Genomic DNA, 23,733 nt, shown 5'->3' on the forward strand with positions numbered 1-23,733 from the left:
ATTGAATATCAATTTATAAATTGTTGAGCATTTTTACTAGGAACTCCAGGGGTTATTAAAATTTGTAATAACAACTTCATTACTACAAGAAGCTTGAAATTTCATTGAGAAGATAAAACCTATATAAAATTAGAAATTGCTGATATGAAGCCTGCGTGGGATGAACAGGAAAATACTGAGCTTCCCGTGAAGGGAATTAATCCCAGGGAACTTGGAATTTGCTTTCAAATTGTATATTTGATACATTAAGTGTTCTTACTGTGCTTCCTCCTCAACTACAAAACCAATTCTTTTTCCCTTCTAGATAAGCTATCAATAGTTCACCTTGATTTGCTGATTCCTCCCACTTTCTTTCTGGCTTTGCTTAGTTTCCTCAGACTTATAACTTTATGTGTTAGTTAGTTTTTGCTCTATAAAGACCACTCTCAAAATTTTGTAGTTTAAGTCAACAGCTTTTTGTTGGATTTATAATTCTGCATGTCTGAAATTGGGGCTGAATTTGATTCACGGATGCATCTGTGAGCCATTCTAGGTCAGCTGGGGGCTAACTCGTTTGGTGTGAGTTTAGCTGGGATAGTTTTATCTGTTCCATATAGTCTCCCAGCTTCTAGCAGGCTACCTTGGCTTGTACACATGGCAACCAGGAAGAATTACAAGTGAAAGGGTGTAGGAAGTATGCAAATGGAGCGCTGTTACTTCTGCTACACTCTTTTGGTCAAAACAAGTCACCAGGCCCACCCAGAATCAAAAGGTGAAGAAAAACCCTCTTGCTTCATGAGGAGTTCATGTGCTATAGGCACAGGGAGTGGTGGAAATTGGGTCCATGTTTGCTGTCAGCCACAGGTGGTGATGAACTTGAATTTGCTGCTGCTGCTGCTGCTAAGTCGCTTCAGTCGTGTCCAACTCTGTGCAACCCCATAGACAGCAGCCCACCAGGCTCTGCCATCCCTGGGATTCTCCAGGCAAGAACACTGGAGTGGGTTGCCATTTCCTTCTCCAATGCATGAAAGTGAAAAGTGAAAGTGAAGTCGCGGCCGACTCGTAGCCACCCCATGGACTGCAGCCCACCAGGCTCCTCCATCCATGGGATTTTCTAGGCAAGAGTACTGGAGTGGCTTGCCATTGCCTTCTCTGTTGAATTTGCTAAGACTGTCAAATTTATACACTATATATATATATATATGGCCCTTAGGGAATTTGCACTTTGAGGCAACAAATGGCACTAGACAGTGTGTGTTCATTGCCAGCTTGTGAAGCAGCTCAGAGGCCAAGATGTTAGTGCTTTATGTATGTGAAATAGATTTGAGGTGGGAAATGACAGCACGGTGCCAATATTTTAGGAAGAATTCACTTGTGGATCTGGGCAGAAAGAAACTTTAGATCCACATATCCAATCACTATAGGCTACTCCTGTTGGATGTTATTTAAATTTCCATGTCAGGGTTGGAGAGGGAGAGGACAGTGTGGAGGAATGGAGTGAATGGGAAAGAGAGGGATGGGCCAGAAGGTTGGGGAGACGGCTCCAGATCAGGTCACGAGTACTTTATAGGCTGTAGAATAGACAGGGAGTATATTGGAAGTGTGAGGTAAAGTCACTGGGAATTATTGGAATATTTATTGAGAATAACTCTGACACAGTTTATAAAGATCACTATTACTACTGTATGCAAAATAGACCTTAGAGGAATAAGAGATGATAGTAGCTAAAGTTGGTTTGTAGCTGTGAAAATGGTGGGAAGAGGTCAGGTTCTGTAGCTGTTGGGAAGGATTTGCTGATGGGTGTTTATAGAGGAGAGCCGCTGTAGATGCCATGCAGTGTTGTAGGGGAGACGAGAAGCCTGGGCCTGAGCAGCTTTGGAGAGGTCCGAGAGGGTGGAAAGTGAGTGTTTTTCTTGAGAATTAAGTTTGAGATGCACTTTAGGCATCCAACCCATGTCAGTCCCTATCTTACAACTCTTGAATGGTCTTTTCATCAAATTATGATAAAGCTCAAAAATTAGGGGGGGGCGGGGAACATGGCTTGTAGGAACGTTTACAGTCTGGCCTCTCCAGTTTCATCTCTTTCCATTTTTCTCATCTTCCCCCCACCTCTCACATCTGTATCCTTCAGCGGTCCTGATTTTTTTCCCATTTTTTGAGCATTCCAGTCTCTCTTTGATTATTCTATACCCTCATAAAAAATAAACACATCCACTTTTTAAAAATTTATTTTTAATTGGAGGATAATTGCTTTACAAAGTTGTGCTGGTTTCTGCCATACAATGTGAAGTAGCCATAAGTATATACATGTTCCCTCCCTCTTGAACCTCCCACCCTTCCTACCCCTCTAGATTGTCAGAGAGCATTGGATTGAGCTCTGTGAACACATTCTCCTTGTCCCTTGCTTGCCCTCTGGCTAGTCAACTCATATTTGGGGGCTTAAATGTCATTTTCTCTCAGAAGTGGTCTCAGCCTTCCCACACATTCCCCTGACTGGGTTCCATGTTCCCACAATACCCTGAGAACTCCTGTTACAATACTTGTGTTGTTTTGGGGAAAAAAGAAAGAAAGAAAAGTAAGCTCCTTGTTTGTCATACAAACTTGACTTCAAGGACTTGAGTGTAATAACATTGCTTTGACCATATAGTGGCCAGAATGTAGTAGGGGATTGATAAAATTGTTTTAATGCCAGGAGGATAGATTGAAAATCTAAACTGAGTTAAAGATTAAAAGTAGTGGATCAGAACCAATGACCTGAACTGCAAGGTGCTGTGAAAATCAAAGGAAACAGGAGAGAAGGAGGTGTGGTTTAAGATCCAGATTTCCAGATCTGAAATCTGGATCTGGTTTTTTAATCTGAGCTATTTGAGAATAGTGAGAACCATAGCACATGCAGAGGACCATATATGTAAAGGTAAGCTTGGTCTTAGTGTTGCAAAAATATCCAGTAAGTTTCGGAGACTGGTTACCCTTTATCATCATGGTCAGGTAATGTAGCTGAAACCAGTTCTCCAAACACTAAGACAAGACATGTTGAAATTCCTTAAAGAAAGCAAGATTTGTTATTGTTGTTGGCTTATTGTTTTTGCTTTCTTAAATGTTTTTAGTACTGAAAGTTTCTAATTCAAGATGTATCAGGCTTGGAAAGATTCAAAGAGGATCACAAAATTTACAAATGAGAGAAAGCTTGTCCACTAAACTAAATTCATAGATCATCCAGTTACCCTTTGGCTGCTCTGTGAAATTCATCTTCTTTTCTTCTGAAAGACTAATTTTTAAAGAGAAGTTTTAACTTCACAACAAATGGAGAGGAAGGTACAGAGATTTCCCATATGCCGCCTACCCTGACACATACACAGCCTCCCTCAATATCAACATCTCTCTCTAGAGCGATACATTTGTTACAGTTGATGAACCTGCATTGACACATCTTATACCCTAGACCTGTAGTTTACATTAAGATTCACTCTTCATGGTGTTCATTTTGTGGGTTTAGACAAATGTACAGTGACGTGTATTCATCATTATAGTTTCATACAGAGCACTTCCACTGCCCTAAAAATCCTTTGTGCTCTCCTGTTTGTCCGCTGATCCTCAGTCCCTATCAACCACTGATCTTTTTACTTCCTCCATAGTTTTGCCTTTTCCAGAATGCCATATAGTTGGAAACATACATTTTTTAGCCTTTTCAGATTGACTTCTTTTACTCAGTCATATGCATTTAAGTTTCCTCCCAGTCTTTTCATGGCTTGCTAGCTCATCTCTTTTTAAGCACCAAATAATATTTCATTTTCCATGGCACCACAGTTTATCTATCTATTCATCCTCAAACATCTTGGTTGCTGCCAAGTTTGGGCAATTATGAATAAAGCTGCTGTAGTATCCCTTTGCAGGTTTTTATGTGGAACTAAATTTTCGGCTACTTTAGGTAAATGCCCAGGAACACAGTTGCTGGATCCATATAGTTAAGAGTATATTTAGTTTTCTAAGAAACTTCCAAGCAATCTTCTGAAGTGACTATATGGTTTTAATTTCTACCAGCAATGAATGAGAGAGTTCCTGTTGCTCTACATCTTCACCAACATTTGGTGGTGTCAGTGTTCTGGATTTTAGCCATTCTAATAGGTGTTTTAATCTGCATTTCTCTGGTGACATATGATTTGGAACATCTTTTCATATATGCTTATTTACTTTATGTGTATCATCTTTTTCAGTGAGGTGTCTATAAAGGTCCCTGGCTCATTTTTTAATTGACTTTTTTTTTCTTCCCGTTGAGTTTGAGAGTACTTTGTACATTTTGAACAACAGTCCTTTTGCAACTATTTTTTCCTGTCCTATGGCTTGTCCTCTCCTTCTCTTGACATTGTCTTTCATGGAGCAGAAGTTTCCATCTCTTCAGTAATTTCTTTCATGCATTATGTCCTTAGTATTGTATCTAAAAAGTCATCAACATACACAAGATCATCTAGATTTTTCTCCTATGTTATCTTCTAGGATTTCGTTTTAGTTTTGCATTTCATATTAAAGTCTATGAGCTATTTTGAGTTAATTGTCACGAAAGATGTGATTCTTTCTTTTTTTAAATTTTATTTATTCATTTATTTGGATGTGGTGGGTCTTCATTACTGCTCACAGGCTTTCTGTGTCTTCTGCAACAGTGGGCTACTCATTGTGGTGCCTTCTCTTGGAGAAGGCAATGGCAAACCACTCCAGTATTCTTGCCTGGAAAATCCCATGGATGGAGGAGCCTGGTAGGCTACAGTCCATGGGGTCGCAAAGAGTTGGACACGACTGAAGTGACTTCACTCTCACTTTCTCTTGTTGCAGATCACTGCCTTATAGGGTGTCCAGGCTTCAGTAATGACACATGGAATCTAGAACACAGGCTCAGTAGCAGTTGGCGTGTGGGCTTAGTTGCTTCGTGGCATGTGGGATCTTCCCAGACCAGAGCTTGAACCCATGTCCCCTGCATTGGCAAGTGGATTCTTAACCCGTGGACTGCCAGGGAAGTCCCCCCACTTTTGTTTTTTTGCATGTGGACGTCTAGTTGTTCCATCACCATTTGTTGAAGGGACTATCTTAGGTCCATTATATTGCCTTCACTCCTTTGTCAAAGATCCACTGACTATGCTGCCTCAGTTTTTTGATTCTCATTTATGAGTGGAATTTTAGGAGCTAGGTTTATTTTCATTATCCTCTATTTGGCATTTTTATACAACATTTCTTCTAATTTTTTTTATTAAAAAAATATTTTTTGGTATTAAGTGGGACACTCTTAAAATTTTGTGAGTGAGATATAATTTTCCACCAGTTAAATTGTGTTGGCCAAAAAGTTCATTTGGTCAACCCATATTATGTGTGCTTAGTCACTAAGTCATGTCCAACTCTTTGCAACCCCATGGACTGTAGCCTGCCAGGCTCCTGTGTCCTTGGAATTCTCTAGGTCAGAATACTGGAGTGGGTAGCTGTTCTCTTCTCCAGGGGATCTTCCCAACCCAGGGATTGAATCCAGGTCTCCCACATTGCAGGCAGATTCTTGACTGTCTGAGCCACCAGGGAAGCCCCAACCCATATGATGGTAGATGTAATTCATGGTTCCAGCAGAGTTGGCATACTAGTATAAATATGTGAAGTAAAACATGATGATTCATAGGGGGTCATTTGACCAATGTACTAGAAAATAGTTGGACACCATTCTCTCTTCCTACACCCCATTTGTAATCTCCAACCACCAGCTGAGGCCCCAGCCACAAATAAAAACTATTCAGATCATCTTAGCTATCCTTACAAAGATCAATTGCCCTTTCAAGTTTGCCTAACCTAAATCTCAAAATAATGAAAAGAATCATCATTTCATAGTAATCTATTTCTCCTTAGACCATAGGACTGCTTGGTTTTGAATCCTAATTCTGCTATTGACCAGCTGTTTGACCTCTAGAAGGTTAAAGGCTGATTAAGTCCTGTGTTCTTTAGCTGTTAAAAGGAGATAATAAAAGTACCTCCCTCCAGCTGTTCTGAGTCTTACATAAAGCTAGTTCATATAAAGGGATTAGTACAATGCTTGGCTATGGTAAGAATCTAGATGTCAGTTCTGTGTCCACTTAAGGGAGTAACGATTCTATTTTTTTCCATTTCTTAGAACCTTAGACTCCAGATTTTACAAAGAATTCCAGGCATATTTACACCTTAATAAGTTAACTAGATATGTTTCTGAGTTTGTCTATAAAATAGATTTTTACATTTTATTTTAATTATTTTTATTGAAGTATAGTTGATTTACAATGTTGTGTTAGTTTCTGGTATTCAGAATATATATTTTCTTTTTTTCAGATTATTTTCCATTATAGATTATTATAAGACATTGAACATTGTGTCCTATGCTATCCAGTAGGACTTTGTTGTTTATCGATTTTATATAATTAGTGTGTATCTATTAATCCCAAGATCCTAATTTATCCCTCCCTCGCTTCCCCCATTTGGTAACCATAAATTTATTTCCTGGGTCTTTGAGTCTGTTTCTTAAAGCAGATATTTATATTTAACTCTACTCTTTTATTATCATTGTATAGTCAGAGATGCAGTCTTATGAACCACTGTATCAATGACAATGAACAACAGATGTTTTCAATGTTAACAGGCTATTGGCAGCATATAAATTGGCAGTTCATTAGAGACCTTAAGAACCTGGAAAAGTGTAAAAACAATGACACTGAGGGTTCCTCCCCACCCCCCAGTCTGAAGAAAATGATGGTGAGAGCATAACAAAGGTGTTTATTTTGGGTACAAACTGTTCTTTCATTGAGCAAGCACTGTGATATGTTTATAAAGACACAAGAGAAGTGGACACACCCAGAGTGGTTTATAAGCAAAATAGCTCATAGCCCTGGTATGGAAGAGGCTGTTTCTAGAACTCACAGAACAATCTCCCTAAAATTTCATTCCTGAAAAGAATAAAAGGTTTTATGGATAAGAACACTGAGAGACCTAGATAGTAACCATTGTTTCTGCAGATATTTGCTGCTTTGTGTCCTTTCTAAATAGTTTGTCATCTATGTGTAGACCATCATTGAAACACAAGACATTTTTCAAAGCTGAAGGTACATAAATTTACTGTGAATATTTATCGTACCTATACAGCGCAAATACGTGTTTTTCATCTGCTTCAAATAAGCTGGAAGTTTCTGACCCATCCCTTTTGTGAATACCAGTCTGGGGACTGCGTATGTGGTAACAGAATTCCAGAAACTAGTTTTATTAGTTCCTCCAGTTCTCAACATGGCAGACTGAGTATGAGGAAGTCATAGTTAATATGTGCTCCTTTGGCCTTTGGGTGATGCTCTAACATAGATTGCTGTCAAATAAATAGAGTCCAATTTAAAGACCATTTTGATCAGGCGGTTAAGGAAATGATTAATTCCTTTTCACTTGGGCCATGTTGACTGACATCAATATTCTCTTCAGTCTTTGCTCTTTGGGTATCTTGGGCATATGAAACAACATTAGAAACATGTTCGGAAGCCTGGACCACTTGAAATAGGTATTAAAAATCTAAAGGTCACATTCAGGTTAAAGGGTCCTGATTTAAGGGTCCACTAATCTTATGACTAGCATAAACACCCCTGGCTCTCATTATCTTTTTTTCTTTGACATTTCAGCCACCTGCAATAGTAAATTATCCATATGAAAGTATCAAGTGGATATTTCCCCTCCTTCCTCTTTCTCCTGTATCATGTTGGCAGATGAAAAGAAAAAGTGGTACAAAAATGTTTAATGGTGAAGTCAGATTCAACAGAAGCAGAGGTGGAAGAAAGAAACCTAATTGCTCCACTTTGAACACACATGTTTTCCATACACGGCTGGTTTTCTTCAATTTTCATAATTGCAATTTCAGGCAGCATCCTTCCACTCCAGGACGGTCATCCCATGTGTGGGTGACCCATTTCCTGTACACTTCCTTCCTCCGGCCCACTTCTTGGCTACATTAACATTACTTCATGTCACAAATGATACCACAGGTGGCCAGAACAGGTTTTGAAAAAGGAAAAAATGAAATAGAAACCTGTCAGAGTTGCTTTCTGTTAAATTAAAATATTTGATGAGGTGCGGCCCAAACTGTTGGCCAGAATGAGACTTGTGAAAAACATTGGCATTTTGGAAACCCGCACTATTTCTTTTGTGATCTATTAACCAAGCATTAGCTGGCTGGGCTATCTCTGACGAGGTAAGAGGAGCAAGCATTTGGCAGTTGTGAACTTGGATATAAAGTGAGAATATGCCCTCACTTTTGGGGTGTAACTGATCAGCTAATATTGACTGAAATCCTAGATTAGAATTGGTTTAATGCATAGTCTTCTAGGGGCTTACAGTCAAAGGAGACAAAATTTACATATAAGTTTCAACAGTCAACCATAGTGCAGCAGAATTCAGTGTGTAGGGGTTAGATTGTGTAGAACAAAATATATGTATGTGTCTGTCTGTCTCCATTCCGAAGAGAAGAGATAGCCAACTAGGCTGAAGAATGAGGGAAAGCTTTTTGGGAAGAAGTTGTCCCCAAGCTGTACTCCAAAAACTGGGGAGCAGGGGGAGAATGGAATTTGGGTCAGTGTGTGCAGGGCCTCAAGTGCCAGAAGGAATCAAGAAAGTAACAGAAAGTTGCAAATGTTCATAAAATATATAAGCCTCTATTTTCAACAAAATTGATATTATCTGTGTTGAAAGATGGGTATACCATTTGTTAGAATGAATCCATAAAACTACTCAAGTGTGCTTATAATGTTCAACAAAAGGCAATCTCCTTTGGAGAATAAATTAACAAATTTGTGTCAGGAGATACTAGAGGTGTCTGCCACTTGTTACCATGTGACATTGAGGGATGAAATTTGGAAAGAGGCGAGCTTCCATTTTGTTGCTGTTCAGTCGCTGAGTCATGTCCGCTGTTTGTCACCCCGTGGACTCTAGTACACCAGGCTTCCCTGTCCTTCACTGTCTCCCAGAGTTTGCTCAAACTCATGTCCATTGAGTTGATGATGCCATTTCATCCTCTGTCGCCCCCTTCTCCTCCTGCCTTCAGTCTTTACCAGCATCAGAGTCTTTTCCAATGAGTTGGCTCTTCGCCTCAGGTGGCCAAAGTATTGGAGCTTCAGCGTTGGTCCTTCCAGTGAATATTCAGGGTTGATTTCCTTTAGGATTGACTGGTTTGATCTCCTTGCTGTCTAAGGGACTCTCAAGGACTTTCATTTAGGTTGTATTTAAAATAGAAGTCAAGTCATGGCTACAAAGCTCAGGATGACCTGACTTCTGTTATCCCTTCTAACCTGCTACCTTCTGTGCCATTTCCCCTCACATCCACTAATCTTGCCTGGAAAATCCCATGGATGGAGGAGCTTGGCAAGCTGCATTCTGTGGGGTTGCAAAGAGTTGGACACGACTGAGCTACTAAGCACAAGCAGTACCAAGACGAGCTCTGAGCTCTTGGGCAAGCCAGCTCTTTCTCTTCAGACATAACTTACATTTCACTTTCTCAAAAGCTGGGGTCTTTTTTTGACCATCCTTCCGAGAGAGGTGTGTACTCAGTCCCCTCAGTATTGACTGCCATATTACCCTCTTTAATTCCTTTACAACATAAGGAGTGCTTCAAATGGTCTTCTTTGTTTTCTTTAGCATCTGGGTTTCCTGTTTAGAGAGGTCACGAGGACAGGGGACCTCATTGTCCTTGTTCACTGCTATTCCCCTGCGTGCAATAAGTGCTCAGTAAAGTATGTGTTAGATGAATCCGTGTCAGTGGGGTCATCATTATTCCTCGAGCCTACAGAGCACGCGTTCTCCTCCCCTCCTGAAGTGCTGAACGGTTACAAAGCCGGAGGAAGATAGTGAATGGTGTGGACCTGGGGTGGCTTGCGTTGCCATGGCAGTAGGCTAGAGTGGCACATCCCTTTTCCTTTGTTCCTCTAACTGAGCCTTAAGAACCTGGAAAACAATACCACTCAGAGGGATATTTCACAGAGATGGACTTTGAAGGAATAATTGTGTGGGTTGGATGAATGCTAGTCAATTATATTGGGAAGAACTGCTGGTTTAATTCATCTCTTGATGTGTTTGTATGTTGTAGCCATTGTGGAATGAAATCACTATGCATAATGAGCTAAGGTTCACTGGCTCTCCAGCTTGCCCTTCAAAGCCCTCACACACATTTTCCTGGGTCTGTCCCCCGTCTGGACTATGCACTCTTCTTCCCTCCCTTCTCAAAGTAGTGCTGAATGACTCTGTTCACCCCCTGCAAATTACGGTGCAATGCTCATTGTTAATTTACTGAAAGAAGTTTGAGGAGATTGTTATTTTTTTCTTTTTTATGGGTTTCTCACAGCAGTGGCACACCTCTGGCTGACACTGTACAGAAGCTGCTGAGGTTTTTCTCATTTGCAGCCAGGCTTTACTAGGTGCCTGGTTAAGAAATTATAATGTTATTCTGTTATCTAGTTTGGGTTTATAAATGAAATGCTACAAGGCCTTTTTTATGTGTCATTAATAAATGCTAATAATAAAATGGTGCACTCATTGCTCTGCTGTTGAAATACTTTATCACGTTTTTCCAAAGGATCTACGGTATTAGAGCAGGGCAGAACTGGCAGAAGAGATTTCTGTTTCACTTGCCTTATTCACCTCTCTCCTTCCCCCCTTCCCCTGTTGTCATGGTGGAGATCTGTGCTTCTACTTGAACAGGCAATCCACCAAATTAATGTATTGTCTTAAGTAGGTAATTCTCCCATCTCCTGTCCGTTTTTGTAATCTGCAATGTCCAATTCTCCCTCTTCCTCCTTTAGCACTGCAGTGACAACACACATCCCTGCCAGTCAGACATGAACATCGAAGGAGCCTGGAAGAGAGGCTACACGGGAAAGAACATCGTGGTCACTATCCTGGACGACGGCATTGAGAGGACCCATCCAGATCTGATGCAAAACTATGTGAGTGTTTACTGTGGCCACAGTGCCTTCCCTCCTGGGAAACAGTGGAACTCATGTGAGGATGATCAAAATGGGGGAAAGCATGGAGCATTCCCAGGTGGCTCGGGGTAAATATTCCACCTGCCAATGCAGGAGATGCAGGTGCCATCCCTGGGTTAGGAAGATCCCCTAGAGAAGGAAATGGTAACCAACTCCAGTATTCTTGCCTGGGAAGTCCCATGGACAGAGGAGCCTGACAGTCCACAGTCCATCTACAGTCCACGGGGTCACAAAAGAGTCAGACACAACTTAGTGACTAAACAACAACAAAATGAGGAAAGTCACTGAAAAATAGCTGTTATGTATTGCTCCCATCTTACAGAAGATTCACTCTCAGAGGACAGGAATCAGGAGATAATGCTATCCACTTTCCTGTGCCTTTGATATTGTGATGACAAAAAGCAGGTGATAAGGTAGCAGAAACCCCAGCTGCTGCTGCCAACAGCTGATCCTCCCGCAGTTCATCCATGCAGCCAGATAACACGCCCACCTTCCCCTATGGAGAAAGCGTACTTATAACTCTTCTCAAGTTGTTCTGTGACTCTCTCTCTCTGCCTCTACCCCTATTAAAGGACAATAATGAATATTCTCCCCATAGTCCTCAGGAATCAGTCAATTCCCTTGTTTAAGAAAGAACCATGATTCCAGGACTCAGAACATACGGTAAGCCTGAGATCACAGAGCAAGTGAAAGGGCTGAGACTCAGTACTTTCACTGAAAACCACAGTCCTGATGCCCAGTGCTCAGTGGACACAGGTCGGTTTCTGTCCCTGGGGCCTCTCGGTCCCTTTACCACTGTGATATTTCCTGCCTGGAAATAGGTCAGTGACCCCTCTGTCCCCTACTCTCCAAACATATCCCTTCCACCAGCTTCTCCTCCCTAAGTTTGGTTCAGTTCGGTTCAGTTCAGTTCAGTCTCTTAGTCGTGTCCGACTCTTTGCGACCCTGTGAATTGCAGCACGCCAGGCCTCCCTGTCCATCACCACTCCTGGAGTTCACTCAAACTCACGTCCATCGAGTCAGTGATGCCATCCAGCCATCTCATCCTCTGTTGTCCCCTTTTCCTCCTGCCCCAAATCCCTCCCAGCATCAAAGTCTTTTCCAATGAGTCAACTCTTCGCATGAGGTGGCCAAAGTACTGGAGTTTCAGCTTTAGCATCATTTCTTCCAAAGAACACCCAGCGCTGATTTCCTTCAGAATGGACTGGTTGGATCTCCTTGCAGTCCAAGGGACTCTCAAGAGTCTTCTCCAGCACCACAGTTCAAAAGCATCAATTCTTTGGTGCTCAGCTTTCTTCACAGTCCAACTCTCACATCTGTACATGACCAATGGAAAAACCATAGCCTTGACTAGACGGACCTTTGTTGGCAAAGTAATGTCTCTGCTTTTGAATATGCTATCTAGGTTGGTCATAACTTTCCTTCCAAGGAGTGTCTTTTAATTTCATGGCTGTGGTCACCATCTGCAGTGATTTTGGAGCCCCCCAAAATAAAGTCTGACACTGTTTCCACTGTTTCCCCATCTATTTCCCATGAAGTGATGGGACCAGATGCCATGATCTTCGTTTTCTGAATGTTGAGCTTTAAGCCAACTTTTTCACTCTCCTCTTTCACTTTCATCAAGAGGCTTTTTAGTTCCTCTTCACTTTCTGCCATAAGGGTGGTGTCATCTGCGTATCTGAGGTTATTGATATTTCTCCCGGCAAATCTTGATTCCAGCTTGTGCTTCTTCCAGCCCAGCGTTTCTCATGATGTACTCCGCATAGAAGTTAAATAAGCAGAAGTTAAATACTGTATAACAGTATACAGCCTTGATGTACTCCTTTTCCTTTTTGGAACCAGTCTGTTGTTCCATGTCCAGTTCTAACTGTTGCCTCCTGACCTGCATATAGGTTTCTCAAGAGGCAGGTCAGGTGGTCTGGAAGTTTGGTTAGAAGTCCGTAAGTATCTCCCAATATGCCATTCTCTGCTCCAAATGTGTGTTTCCTGATACCTCAGTGTTCTCCTTAAAATATTCATTTTGTTGCTGAAGAGCCTCCAGTGACTCCCTAGTATCTGCAAATGTAACTCTCCGATTGCTGTCAGGACCCTGCAGAAACTTCTGGTGGAGCCCACTCATACCAGTGCCTTCCACATTGCCTTCTGATCTCTTTCCTGTTGACGACTATTTCCACTAGAACACTGGCATTGCTGCAAACCCATCAAGACTTCAGTCACTTTTACCCATGTCCCTCTCTATACTTCATGACTTCTTTCAATTCCAAAACTTTGGTTGTGTGAGTTTCCCTATATTGTTTTCATGTTGTTATTGAAAAAAAAAAATTGAAGTTGGTGATTTTCTATCAGCTTATGAATTTCCTTTCACAGCCTTGAAAAGACAAGCAGCTCTAAATCATGATGAAATCAGGACTCATATTGACCCTTAAGGAGGAAATTCAGGGGCCAGGGTTTGCCCTGTGTTTACAGAAGAGCCCCACAGAAAATTCTAAGCTATAACTCAGAGGACTACACCTCCAGATTTTTTTCTTCTCTCCTATTGGGTTGGCCAAAAGTTTCCTCAAGTTTTCATGTAATATTGTATTGAAAAACCTGGATGAACTTTTGGGTCAACCCAATATATCCAACCAGTCCATTCTGAAGTAGATCAGCCCTGGGATTTCTTTGGAAGGAATGATGCTAAAGCTGAAACTCCAGTACTTTGGCCACCTCATGCGAAGAGTTGACTCATTGGAAAAGACTCTGATGCTGGGAGGGATTGGGGGCAGGAGGAGAAGGGGACGACAGAGGATGAGATGGCTGGATGGCATCACTGACTCGATGGACGTGAGTCTGAGTGAACTCCGGGAGTGGAGATGGACAGGGAGGCCTGGCGTGCTGTGATTCATGGGGTCGCAAAGAGTCGGACACGACTGAGCAACTGAACTGAACTGAACTGAATATATTCATGGTTGTTAAAGGAGCAACGTCAGCAAGGCCAGCCTATCTCACTGTGCCCTGAGCTGGTGGGAGTCCTGAGAGAGGCTTGGCCCATAGGTTCCCTAAACACATCAGTACAGAGGATTCGCCATTCTCATAGGCCTGCTGCTTTCTCTCCTCATTGCTCCTCAGTAACTGGTGGACACAGCAGCGGCCCTGAGGAGCCTTGTAGTGGATGCACTCAGAATGGACGTGGCCTTTTCTTTAAGGCTGAGATTCCAAGAAAAGAACATAATGTCCTCTTGAAATCTGCTATTTCTCTCTCTCTCTCTCTCACCGTTTATCTTCAGCCTGGGAAGGCTTGGTTTCTCCTCACAGTGGAATCAGTTTGTCTCTGTTGCCATCTCTCCTCTGCCCTCTCTCTCAAATACCGCTTCAGCTTCACATGAAACCATTTAGGTAGAAATGTCCATATATTTTCTCCAGTGTTTCTTTCTCATTTGCTTAATATCACTTATTACATGACCCTTAATCTCAGATTAGTTTTCCTTTTGTCAGACAAACCTGAAAAGATTCTTTTTATCTTTGCAGATAAGACACTTCCGAGTCACTTCCTAGACACATCAGAAGCTACCGCTGGCTCACACAGCCACCCCAATTCCTAACCTATGAAGACCTTCCTTCCCTCAGGGTCACCAAATATCACCTGATACTTTATCAACTTTAGCTTTTCGTCTCAGTATTCAATCCTGTTGCCCTTTTCATTTCAAAAATTCAGCCAAGAAACTTCACAAGTCAATTTTCTACAATGAAATATTGAAATAGTTTCCCCTAAATTAGATGATTTTCCCTAAGGTTGAAAGAGAGAGAGAGGAGGAACTGCAAATTCATTTAGTTCTCATTTGAACCAAACATTTGAGTGGCTGCCCTCACCTTGCCTCCAAACACACACAGGTAAACGTATGTGTCTTCACAGAATAGACTTTAGAACTTACAAAGGAACTTCAGTTCAGACTCCTCATTTACAGGGTAGACACTGAGGCCTGAACACTAAAATGAGTTAGCCCAGGTCTTCTAAAGAACAGAACTATGGTTGTCCATGATAAGAAAGACTTCTCACCATATGCAGTGCAGTTTTTATAGAGCATTCCTATTCTCCACTGCATTGAAATGCATCTGATTAAATACAAAGAGCCTTAACCTAAATGTGATTGCATTCTTTACCTTTTTTCATTTTTTTTCCTCCCTTGAAAGAATATTCTCTAGAATTTACCTGTGTAGTTAGCAGTATGGGTGCCCTTTTGGTTCTCCTAAAGTTAGAGCTGGTGAAAGTAGAGAAGAGCACAATGGATTGGATGGGATGCCTGGGTTCCAGTCTTCATTCCATAGGCAATTCGTTTCACGCCTTTGGCCAAGTTACATAACCTGTCTCAGGCCTCTGTTTTCTTATGAGTAAAATTAGATGATATCACCCTTCATGCTTGAATGAACACTAAGCTGGGCTGCTTTGTATGTTTCTCTGTATGGGAAGCAGGACTTACTATCTTTATATGTCATGTGTATTTTACTTACTTCCCCCAAACATTTCAAACTCCCTGTACCTATAAGTTATTTTCAGAAACAAGAGTCTTTGATAAGAAAGCAGAAAGCAAAGAGCATTTACTTTTACTAAAACTGATAACAGAAATCATAAAGCATAAAAAAATTCAAAACATCTTAAATTAGTTCTGTCTACCGTGATATAAATTTGAATGATAGAATAATCCACTATTTTTTTTCTTAAAAATTTGAATATTTTTCAAAATTATTTAAAAAAGCAAATAAATGCAGCTTTGGTTTCAGAGAAACTTCTGTTTCATTTGAAACCTTGACATAAAGTAAAACTATTATTTTAGTTGCGGCAAAAGCCCATTGGGTATAAATAAGAAGTCTTGAATTGTAGACCCTTTCATAGTAGATAAAACATTTGAAACCAGACAAATATTCCCTCATAGAGGTCGCAAGATAACCTGATACAGTAGATTTCTAATACTCATCTTTAATTGACTTGCCAGTTATTTGTGAATGATCTTTGTCTCCAGAAATCTCTGAATTGTGATAACATATTTGCACACTCAAGAAATGAAGTAAGCAATAGAGAGAGAGTCTATGAAGAATAAATCACTTTGCTTCTAGGTGGTCTAGTAGTACTTTGCAGAGTAGGTGGTTATTGGGGTGAAGGGTCAATGTGAGGTATGGGGGAACAGTGCTGGCAAGGATGGACTGAGCACATCTTTGGTCTGTAGAGAGTATTTCTTCACCTTTATGGGACAATATATGACACTGATTGTTATCGAACAAGGCATTCTGACACCACTGGACCATGAGTGTTTTATTTAATCTAATTACCCTCTTGCAGAAATGTGTTTAAGGAGTCATGAGCCTTCAGGTCCATGGCTAATTAATGAACACCTGTATCCTTTCTCTCTCTCCTCTGTGACCCAGGATGCTCTGGCAAGCTGTGACGTGAATGGGAATGACCTAGACCCTATGCCCCGTTACGACGCAAGCAATGAGAACAAGTAAGACGCCGGTGGGGTGGCTGGTGTGCGGCCCTTACAGAGCTTTGTTTTCTGCTCTTGACAAGGGAAATCTTTCCTTGGAAATCTTTGGTAACAAATGATCCCTACTTTGCTGTAAGATAAACAAGTGTCTTTCTGCTAAAGCTTCTGGATATAAAACCGGGTGGTCCCCATGGTAAGAATGGTTGCAGAAAGAATCCAGGGGAATAACTTGAGGATGTGCCTGGGGAATATTGCTCCTCATGTGGTCACTGGCCTGTGACCCACTTGTTTAAGAATAGGGATGCTCAAGGGAGAGGCAAAACAAAGTGTCCCCTGGCCTTTACTCTGTCCAGTTCAACATATTGAATTGAATGTTGTACCTGAGGTCTCTGCCAGGGCTTTCCGGTTTGCTTCTTTTTTCTGTCTTCTACTGTGCAGTAATTATATTCTTTACTAACATGCCTGCAATACCTATATGGTTTTTCATGTATGGAACACATTATCACTCTTATTCTCCAAGTCAAGAGCCCATGTTGCCACATTTACACTTTCCAGTTAGTACAGCAGTTTTTGGAAAGTAAATGAAATGCACAATCATTTCTTGCTTATGATGACCCAGGTATTTTTCAAAGATTAGTAGACTGTTTCTACTCTCTAGATCACATTAAAATTGGGGCTTTTACTTCAAAGATTTTTCAGGATAATATTGTGATTTAGATACTATCATCTGAATTTTTACTTACCTATTTTTGTTTGGGATCACAAAAGTTATAAAGAGAGGTATTTTGTTCATTTATTATGTACAGTTTCTACCCTGCATTTTTCCTAAGGGAAAATTTTCTCACCTGGTATTATTTGATTAAGTCGATAAATTTAGATAAATTCATGCAGCCTGGATAATTGTGACTATGCATGGGGTGTTCCCTTCCCCCTTCTTAACCATTTACAAAGAAGCCTTGAAAAAGTTACCGTGAAAAATATGCTATTTGATAATATTAGCAATTGAATCAATGTTATAAATCAGATTCAGTGGTGAAAGCATTAATATACAAATTGATGTAGATAGAATTTTCCAGAACTTTTGAAACAAAAGAAAGGGCCCTGAAGTAAACCGGATAGTTTTCCATCAAGCCTGGTCATTACTGTCTAGATTACACTGTTTAAAGTTATAATCAATAATTTGAGACAACGTGAGCTAATTTACTTAACCTAATTAGCAAACTAACATGAAACACCTAAAAAGAAATTTGAAGCTTCCATATTTAAAAGTCACCTGTGATAAATTTCACTCTCTAGTGCAGTCTACTCTAGTGCAGCATGCTGCTTCTGCTGTTGCTGCTAAGTCGCGTCAGTCATGTCCGACTCTGTGCGACCCCATCGACGGCAGCCCACCAGGCTCCCCCGTCCCTGGGATTCTCCAGGCAAGAACACTGGAGTGGGTTGACATTTCCTTCTCCAGTGCATGAAAGTGAAAAGTGAAAGTGAAGTCCCTCAGTCGTGTCCGACTCTGAGCGACCCCATGGACTGCAGCCTACCAGGCTCCTCCGTCCATAGGATTTTCCAGGCAAGAGTACTGGAGTGGGGTGCCATTGCCTTCTCCCCTAGTGCAACATATATGCTCCTAAAAATACTTGCACTCTGCAAAGTCTAAAACCACAGAGTAATAGGAAAATGTAGTTGGAGCTCACACTCAGAAACTTCATCAATGACATGCACAGAAAAATGGTAGGCATCTATTAAAAATAATAGCCCAGTTTTATTCATTTTAAGTGATTAAGAAATATATAAAACTAATCAATGTGGCGCTTTATCTTATATAAAAATTCTCCCAGCAGTCCTTAGATGTGAAGCAAAAAGAAAAAGGCTCAGATAGGTCAAGTGGACAAGGATTAAACAGGTAGTAAGAGATGGAGATGTTAGGAAGCAAAGACTCCAACTCAAGTGGTTTGTTTATAAGCTCTTGCTCTGTATATTATACACAAGGCTAAGTTCTTAAGGTAATGAAAAGGAAAATGATCCAAGTACCTTTCATTTCAATGAGTTGTGACTAGAGATAATTGGTTTCAATAACAGTAAGTTTGAGAGAATGAAAGATTGAATTATTGACCAAAATAGTTTGATAATACAGAGTGCTGAGCTGACCTTTGACATCTTGTCGTAAAGAAGGCTAAAAAAAAAGTATGTGCCAGTCTGGTACTTCAAAATAGAAAGAATATAATTCAGAGAGCTAGGTTGGGTTCAGAGTCCCTTTCCATCAGTTTTATACTTAATCTGTGGTCTTATCATTATGAAATTAAATTCTAACTAGTTTGTTTATAATTCTGTTATGACACTGACTTCTTAAGTTGTACTGTTTTATTTTTATACAATTTATAGAAGTTATACTCCATTTACAGTTATTACAAAATATTTATTATGAAGTATTTCCTGTGTTATATAAAACATCTTTGTAGCTTATTTTACACCCAGTAGTTTGAACCTCCCACTCCCCCACCCCTATTCTGCCCCTCCTATCACTTTATCTTGATTAAGACCTGAAGTTGGCTTATAGAAGTGTGTGCCCATTGCACCTGCTTCTACTCACATGCTTGCCACTCTGTGTGCAAGAGAAAAAGAGGAAGAAAAAATGAGATCAAGATGAAAAATTTGAAGAACAGAAAATAGGAAAATAATGAAATAGGCTGGGAGGAAGGAGTACAATTCAGTAGAGTGGAGGATACCCTCCAGGATGGTCTTTGGAAGCGTGGAAGCTTGCAAGTTATTATGAAGTGGAAGGAGGGTTATCTGAGGTCAGAGAGGAAACAACAGCATCAGATGTAGACACACTGTGTTCCTGAGGTGTGTAGTTCTGTGTGTTTCGTGTATTCCTACGGTGCTCATTGCAACTTGGTATGTTCTCTACATTCACCTAGAGTTTCTGATACAAAACTGTTCATAAACAAATGCAAATTTCACATTATATTCAGATCATTCTGTAATATGTCAATGTTATTGAAAATTTTTGTTTTGTTTTCAAGGCAAGCATTATAGTAGAACTGATTATACCATATCCATTGGCTAAAGTTATCTCATCAATATTTGTGTGTATCGAGAAAAGAGAAACAGGAAAGCTTGAGGAAAGTCAAGATGAAGTTAATACCCAAAGTATCCTTGTATAGAGTGTGAAGGGACAGGGGTGCTGTAGGTGGGAACTGCAAGTGTGTAGTGCCCTGTAGCCAGTTTTGTCTCAATCTAGATGTGGTGAGTTTTGTATCAAAACTATTCTCCTAAGGTGTATCAGTCCTGTGACTAACAGTGCTGACCACAAAGTGTGTATGTGAAGACAATTCTTTGAGTGTTGGCTTTGATGGCTTTTTTACTGGCTGCCTTTTAAAAATTGTATCCTTTGTGAGGACACCTTTCAAACTTGGTTGCTTGCCAAGACCTTTGCTCAAGAAGAGTAGCTATCTTCCTGGTCACACTGGTATATCCTAGTGTGTGCTGTTTTGACCCGTTCTAAGTAGTGCTCTTTAGTATAATGTGGGTGTGAGTGTTCGAGGACACAGGCATGTTCTGGATGTGTGCTTAGGTTTGTAGCCTTGACAGTGAAATATGACATTTTCCAGAGTGCAGCACCAGCACTCCTGCCTCTGTTTTATGAAAATCATCAGTCACCTGGGGCATCAGATGGCCCTATCAATCCATGCACATCCAAGACACATGTGTGCATGCTTGGTCGTGTCTGACTCTTTTGCAACCCCATGGACTGTAGCCTGTGAGGCTCCTTTGCCCATGGAATTTTCTAGGCAACAGTACTGGAATGGGTTGTCATTTCTTATTCCAGGGGATCTTCCTGATCCAGGGATCGAACCAACGTCTCTTGTGTCTCCTACATTGGCAGGCATATTCTCTATCACTGCCCACTCAGGAAGCTCGCTGCTGCTGCTGCTAAGTCACTTTAGTCGTGTCCGACTCTGTGCGACCCCATAGACAGCAGCCCACCAGGCTCCCCCATCCCTGGGATTCTCCAGGCAAGAACACTGGAGTGGGTTGCCATTGCCTTCTCCAGGGAGGCTCACTAGTGCTGCCCAATTTTTCTTGGCTAACCACAAGCATGTATTGGGTTGGCTAAACCCAAATAAACTTTTTGGCCAAATTTAGGCATTTAGGGTTAAAATATCATCTCTGTTCATTAGACCATAATTATAAATATAATTGATGGATCTGTCTTCTAAGAATGGGTCCTTAGATAGATAATTCTGTATTAGTAGAATTCACTTGACATCAGAAAATAAAGAGTGGTTTGTAGTTTGATACTTGACTTTTAGCTTTGGTTCACCCTAATACCTTTATGGTCTTTCAGTTCAGTCGCTCAGTCGTGTCCAACTCTTTGCAACCCCATGAACTGCAGGATGCCAGGCCTCCCTGTCCATCACCAACTCCCAGAGTCCACCCAAACCCATGTCCATCAAGTCAGTAATGCCATCCAACCATCTCATTCTCTGTCGTCCCCTTCTCCTCCTGCCCTCAATCTTTCCCAGCATCAGGGTCATTTCAAATGAGTCAGCTCTTTGCATCAGATGGCCAAAGTATTGGAGTTTCAGCTTCAACATCAGTCCTTCCAATGAACACCCAGGACTGATTTCCTTTAGGATGGACTGGTTGGATCTCCTTGCAGTCCAAGGGACTCTCAAGAGTCTTCTCTAACACTTTAGGCTTAACTATTCTGAGCTTTAGTATTTTTAGAAATCTCTGAAATGGGCATAATAATACTTCCAAAGATTAGCAAGAAAATATGTAAAACAGCAGGCATAGTGCTGACTGTATAATAGGTACTAGATAATTATAACTTATTATAATTATTCAGTTCCTACATCCAGTTCTCAATAAATAATCAGTTAAAATTATAATTGTCTCAAAATACATGTGCATATGAACATTACAAATTTCAATTAAGACTTGGAAGCCTTTGTTTATTTCCATGGTTAGAGGTGTAGATGTGCTTTATGCTTCTATTGGGGCTGGGAACCAACTCATTTGGTAGACAGTAAATCTGTTTTTTTGAAAAAATAGTATTTATTTGTTTGGCTGTGTCGAGTCTTTTCTTCATTGCATCATGCGGAATCTTTAGTTGAGGCATGTGGGATCTAGTGCTCTGACCAGTGAATGAACCTGGGCTCCCTATATTGGGAGCACAGAATCTTAGCCACTTGACCACCAGTTAGGAGGAATGTTAATCTAGGGAAGTGCTGCTCAGTGTGGTCTGTCGATGGGTGCAGGACCATGAACTATTTAATGATGTTGAGCATTACGGTAGAGAGTTTGTGCATGCATGCTCAGTCACTAAGTCATGTGTGACTCCTTTATGACCCCATGGATTGTAACCAGCCAGGCTCCCCTGTCCATGGAATTTCCCAGGCAAGAATACTGGAGAGGGTTGCCATTTCCTTTCCAGGGGATCATCCCAACCCAGGGTTTGAACCCACATCTCCTGCATCTCCTGTGTTGACAAGCAGTTCTTTACCACTGAGCCATCTGGGACCACGGAAGTCGCCAAATCTGCTTCTATTTAATTCCATTCAATATTCCATCTCCCTTTACTTGATCATGGTGCCTTAAATTTAAAGTGAAGCTATGGTTTTTTCCAGTAGTTATGTATGGATGTGAAAGTTGGACTATAACGAAAGCTGAGCGCTGAAGAATTGATGCTTTTGAACTGTGGTGTTGGAGACGACTCTTGAGAGTCCCTTGGACTGCAAGGAGATCCAACCAGTCCATCCTAAAGGAAATCAGTTCTGAATATTCATTGGAAGGACTGATGCTGAAGCTGAAACTCCAATACTTTGGCCACCTGATGCAAAGAACTGACTCATTTAAAAAGACCCTGATTCTGGAAAAGATTGAAGGTGGGAGAAGGGGACGACAGAGGATGAGATGATTGGATGGCATCACTGACTCAATAGACATGAGTTTGAATAAACTGTGGGAGTTGGTGATGGACAGGGAGGCCTGGTGTGCTGCAGTCCATGGGAGTCGCAAAGAATCTGACACAACTGAGCAACTGAATTGAACTGAGTGAGGGGGAGGAATTTCTAAACATCATCTGAATGCAGTTGAAGCATATGTTGTGCAAGTACCTTCTCATTTTACAATCTGGTAGGCTTCAGAGAATATTTGGAATTATTTGACACCTAGCTGTGTGTGTTCATTCATTCAGTGGATAATCATTGAAACACTACCTGTTGAGTGGCTCTGTTACATGCTTAGGGGATACAATGAGGCAGTAATCTAAGCTACTAACTAATTAGGAAATGACTTAGAATGTGTAACCTGACGAGTTTTAGTCCTGTCATTGGCTCTTCCTAACTGTGCTGTGCAGCCTGAGGGTGTGGGGGACTGACTGTACTGTGTCATTTTATGTAAAGGACTTGAGCATCCTCGGAGTTTGGTATCTGCAGGGAGTCCCTGAAACCAATGTCCAGAGGATACCAAGGGATGACTGTACTGACAATGTACCCTCAAAACTATATGCAAATCATTTCTCTCAGATTTACCTGATTACATGTCTAGCACTGAAGCTTTGGGGTAAAGAAAATCACCTCTGAAGTAAAAAAAGTTATCAAAGTCCTTTTCTTATCACTTTTTTCAAGTCCCCATACAGTGGTGTGTTAAAGCTAAATAACAGATACTAAAGAAATAGCATGGTTGAGAGAGACCATAAAACCTGTTCTCCCATTTCACTTTCCCTCCATTCATATTAACTTGCAGAATAAAGCTGACTGTATTGTTCTAGGCTTAAAATAGAAAATGCCTCCCTATAAATGAAACAGTCTCCTGGCATTTCATACCACTACTCCCATTTCTGATAAATGAATTATGGATGTCTGAGTTAGATTTTTCCTTCCCTAGGTTGCTTCTTTTTAAATGTTCCCTCTGCTGAAGAGTCATAGCAACATATTTAGTGGGAGATGAGACCACACGTTGAATCTTGAATATGTGCTTTGTGAGCCCAGAATCTAATTTCCTTTCAAAACAAACCAACGCATAGGTTAAAGACTCATTTTCCAAAAGGAATGGAGTTTTCATCTTTGTCCCTTATCTCTATTCCCAGAAAGGTTTAGCCAGGGTGGATGGAAGTACATTTCTTCTGGTTCTCTAGTGTCCTTTTCACACATCATTTCTGGTTTTAAGAATGTCACTGTGTTGTGTGGCCTTTGCTTTCTCATCCCTGCAGATGAGGTCTGTTGTCAGGAGATGGTATTCAAAAGCAGACCTGGTGGATGTAGGCCGTGCTGTCTACCGTTACAGCAAGT

At 40.9% G+C, this 23,733-nt stretch overlaps 1 protein-coding gene across 5 annotated transcripts in view; it reads left to right on the plus strand.

Annotated features, from left to right (window-relative positions):
- The window catches only part of PCSK5 (proprotein convertase subtilisin/kexin type 5), a 521,444-nt gene that overhangs the window by 130,060 nt on the left and 367,651 nt on the right, over nucleotides 1–23,733 (plus strand). For all 5 annotated transcript variants that reach the window (XM_055578327.1, XM_055578328.1, XM_055578329.1 and 2 more), the window contains exons 4-5: nucleotides 10,800–10,943; nucleotides 16,383–16,459. In XM_055578327.1, the coding sequence (XP_055434302.1) occupies nucleotides 10,800–10,943; nucleotides 16,383–16,459 (221 nt within the window). The remainder of the gene's footprint in view (nucleotides 1–10,799; nucleotides 10,944–16,382; nucleotides 16,460–23,733) is intronic.

The sequence above is a fragment of the Bubalus kerabau genome, chromosome 4 (assembly GCF_029407905.1).
Source record: "Bubalus kerabau isolate K-KA32 ecotype Philippines breed swamp buffalo chromosome 4, PCC_UOA_SB_1v2, whole genome shotgun sequence".
In the NCBI taxonomy this organism is placed as follows: Eukaryota; Metazoa; Chordata; class Mammalia; order Artiodactyla; family Bovidae; genus Bubalus; species Bubalus kerabau.